We start from the raw sequence: 18,110 nt of genomic DNA, 5'->3' as shown, positions 1-18,110 counted from the left end.
TGACTGGGGGGTGAATGTTTTGATTTGTTCTGCATTCCGTCCATCAATTGTGTGTCTTTTGCTAGGGAAGCCCAGTGGTCTATCATTGCACTCTTCCTATATCTCCTGCAGGCGCCAATCTCACATTTTCTTCAAAAAGGTTACCACCTAAGTCATCACCTTCCACTTAGGCACCAATATTCCATGCTTGCATACCTATCATTTCACCGTACATACCTGCCATTCCCCTATACAATCCATTCACCTTATGTTCCTATCATTCCATCTTATACACATACGATTCTGTTTTACAGATCTACAACCCATTTGTCATTTCTCAAGGGTTATTATGACCAGATTGCTTTCTAGTGTTCGCTAATTTCAATTACCTAGGTGTGAAATGTATTAACTTAACTTTTGTGAACTTGGGAAGTTTTTCTATCGAAACTTTGACATCATAATAGAGTTAATAAAGTTGCCAACGTTTTTAGGAAACTAGCTTATGGAAAAGCCTGTCATTATATGCTAAGCAAAAAATAATAATCCTACAAACACCATTTTTTTGCGGAAGAATTGTCTTGCAAAAAGGTTTTGGTGCCTGAAAAAAAAAGAAAATATCCTATTTTACAGGAGATTTCATCCGTTATTAAAGTTTGATACCTTCGCAAAACTTAGTGGTCAGAATTATAACTTCATTCACCCCCACTTCCTACATGATACAGATCAACAAATGTTTCCAGCTGTCAGCCTGCTTAGTTGTTTGTCTCAAAACGCTCTTTTCCTGCACCTGCTCCTGCCTGATCTTTTCCAACGTCAATCAATCTTGCTTGGTGTAACATTGTGCTGTAATTATACAGCAAAGAGCAATGAAATTGAATTCAGAATCTTTTCAGAACAATGTCGAAGGGAAAGCAGAGTAACAATTTCATGTTTGCATGTGTGTGTGTTTAAGTCCAAAATCGATCGGACATTAGCATTATGAATGATCTTAATAATTCAACCGTGTTTCCTTCTCTCATCCTCCGAAGCAGCTCTGCATGCAGTACTGGCCAGAGAAGACATCCTGCTGCTACGGGCCGATCCAGGTGGAGTTTGTTTCAGCTGACATCGACGAAGATATCATTAACCGAATATTCAGAATCTGCAATATGGCTAGGGTAAGGCAATCACCATTTCGTATCATTTTGCTGGTCTAAAGACAGAGACAATCTAAGAAATATGCTATTAGTGTGTTACGATAGTGAGTCTAGAGTTAGACAGGATACAATTTCAACTTAGGCTTGCAAAGTAAGTATGTGCAAAAACTAAAATACGCCGACAATAGTTTAAGAACTTCAAAATGTTGTGAAATTTTGAATTTCTTTATATTTTGGAACTTCCCTTAAATATACTCGTGGTACATTGGTTTGAGTAGAACATGTCTCACTGAGAGTTATTTTGTGTTCGATCCAGTCTCTCTCTAGTATCTTGTAAGCATTGCTCATGACCTATGCCCTCGTTTGAAAAAATCACACCTCGTCCTGAAAGTATAATTCATACAGTATTGCACAAATGTCATTACATTTTGAAAAAGTTCACTAAAACTATGCAACTTTGCACACCTCAAAGTAGTGGTAGCCATCACCCTTCATGGGTTGAGAAAATTAAGAACAGGGAGGCCAAACCTAGGGTGTATGAAGAGAATCATAGCTAGGGTTACCTGCGTTGCATAAGGCTCCATCTAGGGAAGGCTGTGGGGACCTTTGTTTCAGGGAAGCCTTCCACCTTTATGAGTAGATATTTTTGAAGCATAATGAACTCGTTTATTTGAGGGTGAACATGGGCATTCACCACAAAATGGCAAATATCCAGATCGCCCTCCTCTCGGTTCCACCACCTCATTTAGATGTAAGAGGGATGTGATCTATCAGATTTGGAACTCCTGCCACCTCAGTTGTTGTGAAAGCTCCTTTGGCGGATACAACGCTATGGGAACAATGGGGCATATTATCAAGGGTGGCGATAGGGAATTTTCGCCGCTTTTGCGGGCCTTATTCGGCTGCTAAGCGGCGATAATTCTATCGCCCAATTAGCAAGCTCTCGCTAACAGCAGTTAGCGACAGCTTTTAGGTGATAGCGAGCGGTTTGGGGCCCGCTTTGCATGTTAGCGATATTTATCGCTAATGACATGCAAAGTGGGCGTGCCCAAACTGTTAGCGACTGAAATCAGTCGCTAACATCGCTATCGCCTATTAGCAAGGCAGGCGTAGCGATGGAAATATTCGCGCTAAGCACGAATATCTCCAAATACTAACCCCTGCCCAGACCAGTTCTTAGCCATGTTATCCAATGGGAGGTGGATAACATGGCTAAGAACATTTTATTGCTAATGCGTGAATATCGCCGGAAAATTTATCGCTTTGGAGATTAACGTTGCTAATAGCACGTTATCTCAGCGATAAATTCCAGCGATGCTCAGCGATAAAAAAAATCGGCGCTAAGCCTATTTAGCTATAAATATTGCTACTTGTTGGTAATATGCCCCAATGTCCTTTCTGACTGGGACTACTTGTCACCCTGGATAGCCAAACTGTACAATTGTCCTTCTTGCACTGCAAGAAAACATCCAGCACATGGTGGACAACAGTTCTACTTTTCTGAAGCTGGACCATCCCCCAAATTAGGGCTCTGTTTTCAGAAGGACACGTGATTAGAGGTCTTTCATGACTCTATGGTGCACCAGCTCTGGCATCAAATTACCCCAACATGGCGGCAGGGATAAATTTGTGGGAAAAAAGTCCAGGGGTCAAACAGCAAACCAACTGCATCTAGTGTGCTAAGCCAGTCATATGGCAGCTAGGCTGCTGAACATTAAATGAGGACGTCAGTCAGTTGAGGATTCTTATGTGTTTACGCAAGTGTGGCTTAGATACAAACTGAATATCTCTATCTGGTTTATGCTTGTTCCTCCACTACTGCCTGTGACCTTTATTTAGTGAGACTCACTATACCATTATTAATTGAGGCATGGTTTTTATAGGGCCTCAGTGAACTGTGTTAAGCACCGAATGCTGTCTCCATTGACTCAAATACACAGTATGTTCACGTCCATGTAACTAGCTTGCTTCAAGTGCCCCAGAAGTGGGCATTCCTATTATTCTGTATTATTGGTTTTGTGCCAGCATACCCTTTATTCTTTTGATGTTGCCATTGTTCTCGTAGCATTCTTCTGGGAGGGCGATATTTATTGTTGATGATTTGGCCATGGTTTAAAAATTGCTGATTGTAAAATATTAGATGACCTTACATTTCAATTTACTATATCAATTTTCCCACAAAAAGTAGAAATATAAGTCTTCAGTGGCAGTTATATGCTGTGGGTCAGCGGCAGAGCGTATGGACCTTCATGTCGTTTTCTATGACCATGTAGCACGTTCTGTGGCATGGACAATGATACATTGCGAGCTACTCCTGCGCTTACAATTAATGTTCTCATTTGTCTTTTTCAGCCCCAGGATGGGTATCGCATTGTCCAACACTTGCAGTACATTGGTTGGCCAGCGTATAGGGACATCCCCCCCTCCAAGCGTTCCATTCTCAAGGTGGTCCGAAGGCTTGAAAAGTGGCAGGAGCAGTACGACGGCCGAGATGCCCGCACTGTAGTCCACTGCTTGTGAGTATGCATGACACCTTTGACATTGTTGCCATTTGTAAATGCTTTTTTGAACAGTGACACCAACCCATGAAAGTGAGGAAAATATTGGTGGTGGGCTGTTGTGCATCCAAGTCCCTCTTGGAAAGACGTGTCTTTCTCCTGATATCAATGGCACAGTCCATCATGTTGGCATATATTCATACCTAAGTACAACCTAGTCATGATGCGGTGGATAGTTACTGCAATTTTACAACTAATCTTTGCAGAAACCTTATTCTATTTTCTGAGACTAGCTCGATTTTTGACAAACTATAATTTGTGAGTATGCTTGGAACATAGGTACATGTACAAAGACTTCTGGGTCAATACACTTTCAGGCAGATTCATCAACGAAAAATCGGCTCGCAAAGGGCCAGATTCTCAGAATCTGGCCCTTTGCGAGCGCAATTTTTGCATTTGGGATTCAGCATCCCAAATGCAAAAATAGCAAATAGCGAAATCGCTAAATTGCGAGGAATTGCATTTAAGGAATCTCTATTTCAGATTCCTTAAATGCAATTCATGAACCATTTCTGAATTGCGAAATCACTATTTTTGGCCGCTATTTACCGCGAAGTCTGACTTCGTGGTAAATAGCAAAAACTTAGAAAAATGCGCTTTAGCAGTCTACATTTACATTTCAGGGGTGCTACAGGGTGTCCTTTGGACACCCCTGGCACCCTTGAAATCGCATCCTTATTTGCGATTAGCAAATTGCTATTCGCAAATAAGGAATGACTACCCATTCATTCCTATGGGAAAGAATGGGGAGTCATTCCTTATTTGCGATTAGCAATTTGCTAATCGCAAATAAGGAAGCTGGAGAAATCGCAAATATGCATGTCCTTAATAGCGATTCCTTAATAATCGCTATTAAGGACTCGCAAAACGGGACAATGATGAATCTGGGGGTTTGTCTTCATACACCATTTTATTCATTGAAAGGTGTCCTTCGTGGAACACATCAAATGAATGAAGGGAGAAAATGACTTTTGAGCCCAAATTAGCAGGCAGTTGATTGACTGATGGCGAAAGATTTTGAAAGGACCGAACAAACCTTACAATATTCAAACCACAAAGATATAAACTGGAGTCATCCGAAAAAAGACTAGTGAGACCCAAGAGAGAGAGAAAGTCACCAGAGAAACCAAGCTTTATATGCCTAGGAGGGAGTGGTTGTGCCCTTATCCAATGATATTAATTATAGAGCTAAGCAGGGCTGCTTTTTGGGCGGTGTGACTGGTGCAGCTGCCCCTGGCATTAACCTGGAGGGAGCTGTGCTTAGAAATAACTGATGGTGTTAAAATCTTAAAATCACTAGCTAAAGAGTACCTTGATCATCCAGCAGTTTTCAGGCAGCATCAAAAATGTCAAGATAAATGTGGTGATTAGTGCTCCTGCTGTGGAGACAACAGAGTGACATTCTGACTTATACTAAAGTAACGCAGATGGTTAATATGCCTGCTACAAAGAATGTGTACTTTCCAGATCACAGAACTATATTTTATGTTGATTGCTCAGAGGGTACTGCTTTTGTCACATAGATCCTTTTGTTGCAGCAGTTCATAATTTGCAATCCTAATGTAGAACAGTGGCTTATGAACTGGCATCAGATGCATACAACTGGTTAGGATGTTATGTTTTTCCCCAGTCTTTCATTATCTATTCGTAATGTTGCTAAAAGGGTTAATTTGGGTATATATGCATTCCTATTAGTAAAGCTAACCTCAACCTGCAATTTAACCTCTTCCATGCTCATGACGAGCTGAGCTCGTCATGAGCCACGGCGCTCCGGTGCTCATGACGAGCTCAGCTCGTCATGAGTCGTGGAACGCTCACACGCGGGGATAATTCCTCTGCTGTGCTGAGCGTTCCACGGCAGGTAATGCACCTGTGACGCATGAGCACAGGAGCGCCGTGCCTCATGACGAACTCAGCTCGTCATGAGCATGCGGGCACCGTGCGCGCCCCCCTCCCCCCCAGCACAGCGAGAAATTACCCCCCGCAGCGAAGGGGCTAAAACAAATGAAATGTATGTGAGAGAGAGGCTATGGAGATGTGAGGGAAACTGTATAGGGTGGTACTGAGGGAGTCCTTGGAGGGGGTCATTGGTGGGGGTTGCCAAAAACAATTGTCTCACTGGGTGCCACAAGCACTACAGCCGGCCCTGAGGCTAAACAAAGCATAGGTATCCTCATTACACAAACAAGAACAAAACATTTACTTAGGTGTGAAAGTTTGACAAACTGGTGATATCTAAGACAGCTGCTGTTTCCACATTCAGATGTTCACCCCAAACTGGCCATTATGATCTTGGTTAGTGTGAAAGACAACCTAGAGGATAATAAATCATGCCCAAAGGGATGTGGGCATCTAAAATGTGTAAATATGCTACTTTAAAAGGCCTCCATACTACCTCCCTCAAGCACAAGTGTCACTGAGTACTCTGTAACTTGAATATTTGAACCTACCAGCTATGGCCTACTCCAGCCAGCTGAAGAGCAGACTGAAGGGACTTTGTGGTGACACGTCATATTGTACAACAAAACACAGCACTAATGTAACATAACTTAACATAGCATGTGTGTTTGCATAGTCCAGCTATAGTTCATATGAGGGAGGTTACGGCTTTTAAGACACTTTTTCTATGATTGAAATGTATTGGCCACCTGAGAATCTTCTGCAAATTAAGCTTCTGTTGTGCATGAAGATGACAAAAAGTGCTTGGCAAACCACTTTTGTATGCAACAATATAAATAGCGATTTACATGGTCATAGCAAGCATAAACACAGTGACTAATAGGAGAGGAATTTGAGTTGTGAATGGTTAATGCATTGTGATGCAGTGTTCTTTAAAGAAGTGAGTGTTCCACTCTTTCCTAAATTGGAACATCGACAGGGTAGGCCTGATGGATATGGGGATGTTGTTCCCAATCCTGAGTGCATAGGTTAAAAGGACCTGTTGTCTTGTTTCTTCTTTTTTACACTTTTTTACACTTCTTAGTCTACAGTTGGATGGTGTCCTTGCAGCAAATGTGCAGAGAACCACCAGAGACGGTTGAGCTTGTCAGCAAGATAAGTGGGGTGCTAGTTGTGTGACTGTGTATATGATGCAGCTAGCTTTGAAGATGGTGCAGGCTGGTAAAGAGAGCCAATAGAGTCCCATCAGGGTGGAGGGGATGTGATCCTATTTCTTCAGGCCTTGGATGAGATGTGCTGAAGGATTGCCCTAAGGGGTGTCGGCATGGAGTTTTAGAAGCCCTGGAGTAGAGCATTTCTCCAATCCAGATACAAGGGTATAAGGACTTGAACTGCGATTCTGAAGTAGCTTTCTGGATGAAATGGTTTGACTTTCTTTCGAAGAGAGAACAGCCATCGTTGAGATGTTGGCAATGTATGACTTGAGGGAGAGGATGGTGTTAAGCATGAATCCAAGTGATTTGACATACAGTGAGAGTTGGGGTTTGAATTCATCAAGGTTATTGTAATTGAGGTAAGTTTGTACTGTATCTTATTTTTGTTCTTGGCAAATAATAGGAATTCTGCCAGTAGCTTACCATTTCTGCTCCCCCCTCATTTCTGCTCCCCCCTCATCTATTCTGTCTATCAGCGCCAGGAAGCTTCGGTGTCAGCGCGCTTTATAAAACGCATTTAACATAACATAACATCTCTATATTACACAGGAATGGTGGTGGGCGCAGCGGAACCTTCTGTGCCATCTGCAGCGTCTGCGAGATGATCCAACAGCAAAACATAATTGATGTGTTCCACACAGTGAAGACACTAAGAAACAACAAATCCAACATGGTGGAAACCCTGGTAAGACTTTTGAAGCAAACAGCACTCAAGGCAGCTCTGCTCTCTGATTCCCTGTTTATTTATCTTATATGTTTAGCATGTTCCCAACATACAACAAATACTACTGATTCATTATGGTATTAAGTGTCACACACCTGAAAGGAGGCTGTCCTTTTAGGTTTAAGTGTTTGACCTAAGACAATCTTCCTACTCTACTTTGTCTAGCGTCCAATCTAATTACATTTGTACTCGAGAAGTACACATAAACTATTGATTAGTAGTACAGGAAACAGCTTAGGGTGCTATATCAAAGTACCTAAAATTCAAGCACTGCTTGTGTTCAAGGAACCATTAATGTAGTCCAACAAATACAGTGGAGAGGTACATGGATTTCAATCAATATCTTAGCAAAATAAATTAGGCTGAGAATTAGGATTTCTTGTCAGTTGAGCACAACTGATGAGCTGTTCTTTCTTCAGAACTGTATCGTGGCTAAAAACTAGGAGGCCACCATCAAGTGTCAAGAGTAGTTTCTATCACCAGCCTCCCTAACATAGGAACATCAAGACTCAGTGAATACACTTGACAATAAGTCTATTGGGCCACATAATGATAGGCAGTTAAAGACAACAAAGGTATCTCCTGAATAAAAGGTGGTCAAAGACCATGCGGATAAATTAGCTGACATTACAACGGCGTCCTAAGGAGCACAATGGGTGGTTGGTTCCCTATAAATGAAGCTGCACAGTGTCTCCCAACAAGCGTAGCTCGTGGCCATGCCAGCCTTTCTTCTGCCAATATGTTGTTAGAAATACGTCGATTTCTCATCTTTATATATTACAGTGCATGTGGGCAGCCCCAATTCAATTTACAAGGGAATATTTCAGCATTGCATCATCTGAGCTTTTGGGATAGTTTTTGGGGTTGATGACAAAAAGAAAATATGGGTCCATCTAAGAATGGCCGTGATTTATTTGGCACACCATTGCATTCTAGTGAGAGCCTGAGCCAGTCCTGCAATACGAATGTGAGCAAGACAGAGGCATATTTTGAAAGCACTACTGGCCCTTGTAAGAAATCTCACTTACTGACAAATTGAGACCAATCACGGAACTCTTTAATTATATGTGGCACCAAAGTAATGTCGCGTTTCCAGGATTAAGGACCTAGTCGATATGCTTGATACTAGTAATTATCAGTGACATAAAATGGATTTAAAGAATAGAACAAAAAAGTGCACTTAGCTTAAATCAGGTGTTCTTCTGAATCACCCTGAACTCCACTACTTCGTTTTGTCTACAATGAAACTGCGTAACTGTGCAAACATATCTTTATGGAATAAAGCAGGATTGTGTAGGCGGATGGAGATGATAGAAGCTACATTGCTATTATGAATCTTTTCCTGACCTCTTTAGTTTATTTCTCTAAGAATGGAGCAGCATTTGCTGAAGCCTGCATTACCCTGCAAACCTGGCACAACACCTTCGCAGTGCTAAGTGCCTGGATAGCATATTAATGTTCATTAATTGTTGGGAGAAAAACCATACCCCACTATTCAGGACACCCCACAATTTAGAAAACACAAACATTTTCCTTAGATGATTCTCCAACTATAACAAATTGGGCCAAATAGCATCCTTCCCAACATCAGTTTAATGGAGTAATAAAAGCAAGTGACTGCGACAACTCAGTAATTGGGTTCTAGATCAGGGAAAAGTTAAAGGGTTTTATTACAAAAATCTCAAAATCAAGCAACACAGAGTAAATGACATAAAGGCACAAATGCAGAGTTATACAATATTGCCATACATCTGAAATCATTCTAAGTCCCAAATGAGGAGAAAAATTGGAAAAGAGTTGGACAGCATCCATATTAGCACTGAGGAAACTCAAAAACCTTCAGAAAAATCTGGCTCACACCCAGAATAAAGGGATACTTATATAACTATATATTTTACCTTAAATGTAAATGTTTTGTACTTGTATAGCGCACAGCTACCCACAGGAGGTCTCCCGGCGCTCGTACGAATACCGCAAGGGAACCCTTCCTGGCTTTCCCTGTGAAGTGTCCACTCCTGGGCACCCCCATGGTGCAGACCAGGCATCCCTCGCATTGTGGGGGCCGTTGTGGAGACTAAGCAAGCTATTGCCCAGAGTTGCAGCGTGGGACCCATGATCAGAATAGGCACTAAGGCGAGAATATCCGGTCGGGGGAATTAATGAGCCCGGGACCCGCCGAGGCGGGAATCGAACCCTGGTCCCTGGCCAGAGCTCTGCATCGAGGTCTGCCTGCTCTAACCATTGAGCCACACTTCTCCACAATGTGGATGCATAAGCACTATCCCATCTATTGCCATCTAGAGATGGTTGAACAAAACATGAAATATGTAAAAAATATCACTGCACACAAATTAACAGGATCCATCTACGTAGCGGAACTACAGCAGAAAGACCTTGGACATTGCAACATATCAGAAACACTAGAAAAGTAATTTAAAACTGTATTCATAACTGTAAAAATAAGCAATCACATCAGCTATCTTCGCTCTGCAGAGCTTGTGAGGAGAGAAGATGCACAAGGGAACGGGAGGGGGTGAATTCAGGCGTGAATGACAGAAACAAGATTCATTCTATCCAAAATGGCTTTTAACTCTATCATATTGAAAAACTCACTTCCACACATCATATTCAGCTTTAATATTGCGTATTTGATCCAACCTAAAAGTAATTTCTATTTATTGATATTTATTGCACAAAAATGTATGTTTAGAAAACACCTACACAATTGCAAATCTTTTCAATTTATGTTTTGTCAGCTCCACTGAATGAAACAGAATGAGAAACAAATTTGTACTACCATCATCTGCGTGAGAGGAGACAGACTTGTTGGGATTTTTTATCTAGTATCTGTGTTTCAGGTTAAAAGTGAAAATATTGGCGAAACCTTCCTTGTGCCTCAGGATTAAATTTAGACTTAACACACCTGTTATCAATGTTTGCTGAAGGTTTTCCTGCTCGGCTGGAACTTAGTTTCTCCCAAGAAATATTCCTCTGGCAAAAGAGGTAGAAAAATATTTTCCTTTCTCTGACCCTACCCTGGACCCACAAATCTAGGAAATACCACACTTAAGGATAAACATACATTCCGCTCTTGCTTTCCCTATTTCTGTTATTCCAAATAGGGAGGTGGATATGTGACCACAGGAGGACATTAGCGGCCCATTCTGGTTGCACTTCCCAAGTCGATTTTCACAGAACCTTGACTTGGCGCAATCTAGTTCGTGTTTGAGACACGTCTTATAAAATTTGGGGAGGGCCAGTGTTTGGAGTAGAATAGTGATGTATGACTTCCATATATATGCAGTATGTTCTCAAAAGACTTGTGGTGTTCTGATTGAGGGAGAATGAAAGTGGTAGGACAACTTGTATCCATCATTATAATTAAATGTCAAACTTTTTAGATGAATTAAAAATTTCTAACTAATGAATCGAGGAAAGGAGAGAGACATGGATAAGGGAATTCATAGGTTGGTTATATGTTTTCACAAATGTAATCTTTAAGGTTGATACATAATTGCCCAAGCTGCTGGATATGCTATAAGTATGTATGGGAGGAGAAGGGTGGTAGAGAATGGCAGCAAGTTAGGGGTGGGGTGAATTCTAGTCTAGAAATTTGATGAGTTTCTTTTGCTTCCTGTTTTTTTGTTCCTACATTGAAAAGAAGCTCCTTTTTAGATAATGTATGCTGATCAAGGTAAATGGTATACTAACAGTTGTCTATCAGAATGTAACTGTAACGGCTCCTGATGCCTATACTGTGATATTGCAGATGTCTAACCTTGCACGAAATGATAATGTTTGTACCTGGTTCATGTTTGTATATACGAAATGTCTGGAAGTAGCTATTTAAATATATTAATATATCTCTTCTCTCTTTATCTCCCTTCTCTCCTTTCATTTTACTTACTGTCATCCCTCTTATTTTCTTTCATCTTCATTACTTTCCTTTCGCCTGATTTTCATCTCTCCTTTGCTCTTTTTTTAAATTTTGAATTGTGTCTTCTCCCTCATCCACATTACCTTCTGTCTTGCCCATGCCCCTCCTGCCTGTGCCCCTTCTTTTTAACTCCACATTTTCTCCCACATGGTTTACCCTCTGTTTACATTCCTTCAACTGTCTCTTCGCTTCTGCTCAACCGCTATCTCCTCTACTCTGCACAATTTCACCAATGCACTCCCATTTCTTTCTGCCATGGCCCTGCAATCCTCTAACTTCATCCATTGTCTCACTTGCTCACCTGGATCCTCACAACCTACCTCTTCTACCATACTTCTCATTCCTCACTTCCCTCCTGATTCTGCCTTGTTCTTATGCTTCCAATTTCCCTCTATCTACCCCTCCTTTTTCTCTTCTACATTTGTTGTCTTTAGGAGCAGTATAAGTTTGTTTATGAGGTGGCGTTGGAATATTTGAGTTCCTTCTAACCTGGAGACTTCTGGTCAGTTCCTCTCAGCCTCCTGTGTACTTTGTGAACAAGGAAGATAAATGACCAGGCTTTACCACAATCCTTGGTGACATTTTACGCCATGCTGTGGGATCTGTGGTAGATGCTGACTTCTTCGTATTGGAGGAACACAACTTAAGTGCTAAATCAGCAGCAAGATGAATTCATGGAGCGGTGACAAATCTCTTGCTGAATCCACCAACAATCTTCAGCCACTCATTATACAGTTAATGTTTTTCTCTGAGTGAAAAGGTGGAGAGGGAATTTAAGACTGGTATTTTCACTCCACCAAATTTCCGGTTTTGTTTTTAAAAGAGAAGCAAGTGGAGGATCAGCACCTACCTCTGGGCATTTGTTAGTTTCACATCTGAACTCGTGACTGAGAGAAGTCTCACAAACAGAGGCCATAGGGCGAGTGAAGTTGACCAAAACACATATATGTTATGTTGTGTTTCAGTCAACTGGCACACAGGACCAGAAAAAGTTCTGCCAAGGATCCTTGTAGACATTTCCTAATGCACACTTACGCTGAACTTGTCTGTCCTGGGACAATTTTATATATGTGAAAAAACTGAAATGGGGTCTTTGGCCTAGTTAAAAGAAGGAAGGGAGTCTGGACTGTCAAGCAATCAACAAGGTCAGCAGTTTTCTCAGAATTGTTTATACTAAAGAATGTTTTTTTCTGGTGTGAAAGCTGTGTGGCTATTGATTGGGGCACGATGATAAGTTATACGGCTTTTGTTCTTTAAATCTTGAGAAAGAGTAGTTTCCAGGAGCATCCTGGACATGGCATCCTTAGGATCAAGCTAGTGGCTCAGCCACAATGTTATATGTGGGGGAGGGTTGTGAGGCAGAGCAGGAAATTCCACTGAGGAACGCATCATAATTAATAGGAGAATTGACACTCCACATCATAAGCCAATCTTTGGAAGATCTTAAGATGGAAGATTTGTGTTGAGGAGTGAATGGGTTTTGGATTGTGAGACTTTCAAGATGGTGGAAGTGGTAAAGGTACTCTTGCCAGCTTGCTACTTGACTGTCCTCTAAGCCAAGTCTCCTATGAAATAATTTTCTAAATGGCACCAATGCACTCCTCCTAATAACCGGAATCTTGAGTTGAGGCTGGAAAGAGATAAAGCCAACAGGTTCAATACCGTCATTTTTTGCATACTGACCAGTCAGTGCTCACCTTTAAATACCTGACTGATCAACCATCTTTGGCAATGCTAAGCCTTACTTTTAGCTTCAGTCATAAATTCAAAGCACACACTCCTCTTTGTTCGCTGTTCATGCCTTTAGCACAATGTCTTGCTCTTTTTTCTGTTTGCAATAATCTTTTCTGGAGTCATTCCTCAATACAGGATTAGAAAAAATCTATTGTGTTAAATATTGATTGAAAGTCTGTGGAAAGCAAGATTTTAATCAAGCATCATGGTTTAAGGTGCCCGTGACCAAGATTAGAAGAAGAAGACCACCTCGGCTGATAGCATGATTACTCATCGCACACTTCTGTTCTTGCACACAATGCCTACTTTTCGTCTTTTTCACTAGACACTTTATATTGATACATATTATTTTAATATCCCACATATTCTCTAAACGGAGGTTATTCTTACAAAACTGAACTTTCCCTTTTTTCCCATGCTCTCACACTCATTCACTTTTACACATTTCCATTCTCCGTTGGCTGCCTCCTTTCCTTTTTATCATTCTGGCTGATTAGCCCACCCCTTTTCACTTAAATGCTTTGCCTCTTTCCTGCTCCACCTGCTCCTTCTTTCTACCCTGTTTCTCTTGGCTCACTTTTCTTTTTTCTATAAGACATTTCATGTCTATTTCAATGTTTCTTTGATTCCGTACTATGATGAGTGTCTTGTTTGATATGCCCTTTTCTTATTCGCCTAGTCACTTGTTTTAAGTCTGATGCCCTCAGTCATTGGTTCATTGTGCCAGTTTTCTTCTTTGACAACTGTAATATCTTTATCCCTGACGTCACTTCCATCACTCCCTTTGTTCCATATACATGTTTTCATTTCAGCATTGGTTTCCTAGCTTACCTTTTGGTTTCTGATCTAGCTGCCTTTTTATTTTCCTTCCCTCTCTCACTCTCTTTTCTCTGTCTGCCTTATTCTCTCTCTCTCCCCCTTCTTCTTTATTTGGCTCCTTTTCACTTTCTTATAGCACTGTGACTGGCCCTGTTTCACCTTCCTCTCTTTCTTTCCATCTCACGCTCCCTTTCTCTCTCCATCATTGATATGTTCTGCATTTTCTGTCATTTCTGTTGCAATTTTATGTTAATACCCCAAATCATTTGTTTTGTCCTCTACATTTAAACCACATTTTGACAGCATTCCCCCTTTTTCTACTCGTTCCTTCTCTTCTACTGTGTCTGTTGCAATATAGCCGAACTCTTTTGGATTTTAGGGTACGTCTACAGCATGGCGACGGCCATCCTTCAGGGTCGGAGTGCTCCCAGGAGCTCGTGCTGTTCAGGTGTGTGAGCCATACTTTCTGCTGATCTGCACAGATGTGACGTGCCTCTCCTCAGAGGACAACGAGTCCTAGCCGGAACATATCCATCAGATGTGTTGCCTGCCATCTGGGACCTAATTATGCATAAGACTCAGCCAGGCCTACGACACTAAAGGTATCCAAGTGTGCCCATCTCCCACGGAAGGCTCGGCGGCATCTGTTGGTGCAGACAATAGTTGGCAGAGATCCTCCGTGATAGAAAGGACCAGGTGCTGAAGTGACGGATACAAGACCTTAAGCCAATGACCCAATTTTACACAACCACCATTTGTCTCACTTCACAACACGCTAATGTCCTTCACTAACAGCCTGCATACACATGTTAGACCAGGACTGGCAGCACGCTTGATCAATAACATATCCTGCAGTGTATAGACAGGTCAGTCAGGACAGGTGCAAGCATGCATTTGTTTCTAAAATGTAATGACCTGGGAACTGTGAACAGGTATGCATCATTAGGTGGACAGCATGATCCACGAGTTCTGTCTGCGGCCGAGCGTGAGGCTCAGCGGGCTGGGGAGATAGATGGATCTCAGCATTTGCAGGGAAGTGTGTCTCAGAAGATTAGCAACATACAGATTCTGATACTAAAAGCTCCTGTAATGGATGCTTCTTGAGAATGCTCAGAGGGTTTCTAGATTACTACAGACTAAGGCAAAAAAGGTTTAGTGAATTATGGGGGGAAAGGGATAACTAGGGCATATTTACCTGTCAAGGTGTTACTGTAGTTGAAACAAGGCAAGTGGCTCAACAAGTTCAACTATCTTTGATGCAGCCACTCATTTTAATCCAGATTGTGAAGGAAGGAAGTCCGTCTAGTGTGTGAAATGGCCGGTTGACTGGAAACTGGTTGGCGGTCACAGCAGCCACCAAATTTGGCACATTGTACGCCCCTCTTCAACTTGATGTTTCTAAAATAAGTGCTTGGTTAGAAGGAAACTATGGTGTAAAGATTGTGCAGTAAGTTCAAATAGTCAGTTCCTCCGTAATGAGATTTGTAGTTGGAGTGGGGATTATTCCATCAATTGTGTTACCCTGGTGGTATGAACTTCCATCCAAGGTGGTGAGAACAAGGCCCCGCCAGCATGTGCTCTGCCTCTTCTTGAGACTGATGCTGATTTTCTTCCTTTTAAACCAAGCCTTTTACTATGTGTCAAAATAAAAACAAAACAGTCAAAAAGACTAAGGGGGTCATTAGGATCGCGGACGGACTTGCGTCCGTCCGCGACCCCAGAGCAGGAGGGAACCTCCGCATGGCATGCGGAGTTCCCTCCTGTGCAATTAGGATGTGACCGCAAGGGTTGCGGTCACATCCTCTATTTTTAACATTGCGGCGGGTGGAGCTTCAAGCTGCACCCGCCGCAATGTTAAAAATGCACGCATTGCATTTGCATGCAGTAAGAGGCAGGCACCGCGCGGTGCCTGCCGCTTTCTGCATGCAAATGCAGGGGGGTACCATAGGTACCCCCCATGTGCACCCCCCACCCCCCCTTCACCTAGGGGGCCCGCAACGGGCCCCCGCAGTGAAGTTCCGTATGTTTTTCCACGGCGGAAAACCCGCCGCGGAAAGGCATACTTTATAGGCCATCCTAATATGGTGGACGGTGTCTGACAGACACCATCACCATATTAGAGCTTTTCCGCCACGGTTGTAAGCCAGCCGCGGCGGAAAAGCTGCGGACGGAAACCAGGACCCACCAGCCATCCTAATGTGGCGGTGGGTCTTTGGTCAGTCCGCTGCGGTTTTCCGCATCCTCTGGGCCGGCGGTGCCTTCCGCCGGCCCCGAGGATGCGGAAAAACCGCGATCCTAATCGACCCCTAAGTATGGAATCCACACGTGGTTAATCAGGTGTAACATTTCCAAAGTATGATAGGTCACATGATTAATAGCTTCAATACCCAAAAATTATACAAAAATTGAAGAAAGAGTTTTCAGCACATATTGTACACCCATTATCGGAGGCTCGTTGTATTTGGATCGTTATGTTATTATGGTTTGTGCTTAGTATTCTCATCTCTCTGGGTACTGTGACCTAGGTCTGATTTTAATAACTGTATCAAGGAAGCTTGAGGTTTATGCTTCAGCTATCCCTTCATGTCCACACTGTGTCTTCATGTAAATATTTTTAGCTCATGCTGCCCGAGAGGCCATGAATGCTGTCTCTCTCTGTGGAGTTATGTGAGTTGTCAGCGGGCGTCTAGTTTCACTAAACATGTTTGGTTGTGAATTACATCTGCATCTGGGGGGACGCTTTTTCCTTCCCCCTCTTTCAGTGGAGTCGGAACATACTCCCTTCTCCAGCCTAGAAGTCTTTATGATTTCCTTCCCACGTCAATACCTTTCTCTGTGGGGTCACCTGCTTCACCCACCTTCTCTGGGGACCCTTGCATCTCCCCCTTATTTGGGTAACCGACTCTATTAAATCACTTTGTTGTATAGAAATCTGGTTAGCCAGTAATTCACCTGTTACAACAAACATTTTATCAACGTGCTATTTAGGACCCTGCTACACAACTGTAAGCTGGGCTATGTTACTTTCCTTCCTTATGAATCTCCAATGAGCACAAAACAATTGGTTGAATTGCTTTTTGTGGCAAATATACAAAAAAATCATTTTTGCATTGACAGGCAAAACCCGAAAAAGAGTTAAATTATGCACTATGAAATTTGGTGCTAAATGCCTAGACGAAATACGAACATTGATTTAATGTTTTGGGTGCTGACCTTGATTGACTTGAGTTGTCTGCTAATGTTCTTAGCATTTCCAACATCCCCTGAAATACAACGTATTCCTTAAACAGTTGTCATCAGCCAAACGGTGTCTAGACTAAAGTATATGTGAAATTGACATATAAAAGCACTATGGTGTTACCTGTTGTCCCATGACTGCCATGAGTCAGTCACTATGGGTGGAGCAAAACTTGACACCACTGGAACTCATTCAGCATAACTATGCATTTATTTCCTTGGTCCAGGGTGAGTCTTTGCTCCCATCCCACCTGTCTGTAGCACTTTTTCATATCTCTAGCCCCTCTTTCACACGAGCCAGTAAAAAATAGACAAAGAGGTACATTAATAAAATGGTTTACCCTATTCTCCTACTTTTTATATATTTTGTTGCTTTCTCTTGCCCGTACCTTTTCTTCATCAGTCACGCCTCTCTGCACCTATGTGACTGCTGTCATCTGCCGGACCTGCAGTTTCCTCTCTCAGGCCTATCAGACATGCAGAGCTCCTAGACTGCGGTATGCAGGTTGAGGGTGACCGTGTACAGGATCCCTCCACCTGCTCTTCAGAACTTGTCAATGGGCAGCCAAAACCTTGCCTCAATTGACTGCATCTTTGGGTTTTACGTTCTGCCTATCTTTTCATAGCTATTACTTACAGGCTGTTTCTGAGGACGTCTCAATGTCACCTCCTCCCTCTGAAGACTCCTGATGGCTTTATGTATCACAAAGATGAAAGACAACTAGAAACATAAAAATAACCCCACAAACGAACATTCAGACACCACACATATAAGGAGAAATATGCACTTATATTTAGTCCGACATGTACAACGGAAGCATGGACAGATACGTTGCTATAGAGATGCTCCAATTTAACATCACATTATTGTTT

At 42.2% G+C, this 18,110-nt stretch overlaps 1 protein-coding gene across 1 annotated transcript in view; it reads left to right on the top strand.

The window, feature by feature from the left end:
- PTPRT (protein tyrosine phosphatase receptor type T) overlaps nt 1-11,935 on the top strand; it is a 1,693,536-nt gene extending 1,681,601 nt beyond the window's left edge. The window contains exons 31-34 of the mRNA XM_078652140.1: nt 1,011-1,136; nt 3,468-3,631; nt 7,336-7,471; nt 11,882-11,935. Coding sequence (XP_078508266.1) covers nt 1,011-1,136; nt 3,468-3,631; nt 7,336-7,471; nt 11,882-11,935 — 480 coding nt within the window. The remainder of the gene's footprint in view (nt 1-1,010; nt 1,137-3,467; nt 3,632-7,335; nt 7,472-11,881) is intronic.
- Nucleotides 11,936-18,110: the final 6,175 nt, after the last annotated feature.

The sequence above is a fragment of the Lissotriton helveticus genome, chromosome 7 (assembly GCF_964261635.1).
Source record: "Lissotriton helveticus chromosome 7, aLisHel1.1, whole genome shotgun sequence".
Classification (NCBI taxonomy): Eukaryota; Metazoa; Chordata; class Amphibia; order Caudata; family Salamandridae; genus Lissotriton; species Lissotriton helveticus.
Note: the sequence above shows the minus strand (reverse complement) of the source record. Positions and strands in the feature narration are given on the sequence as shown.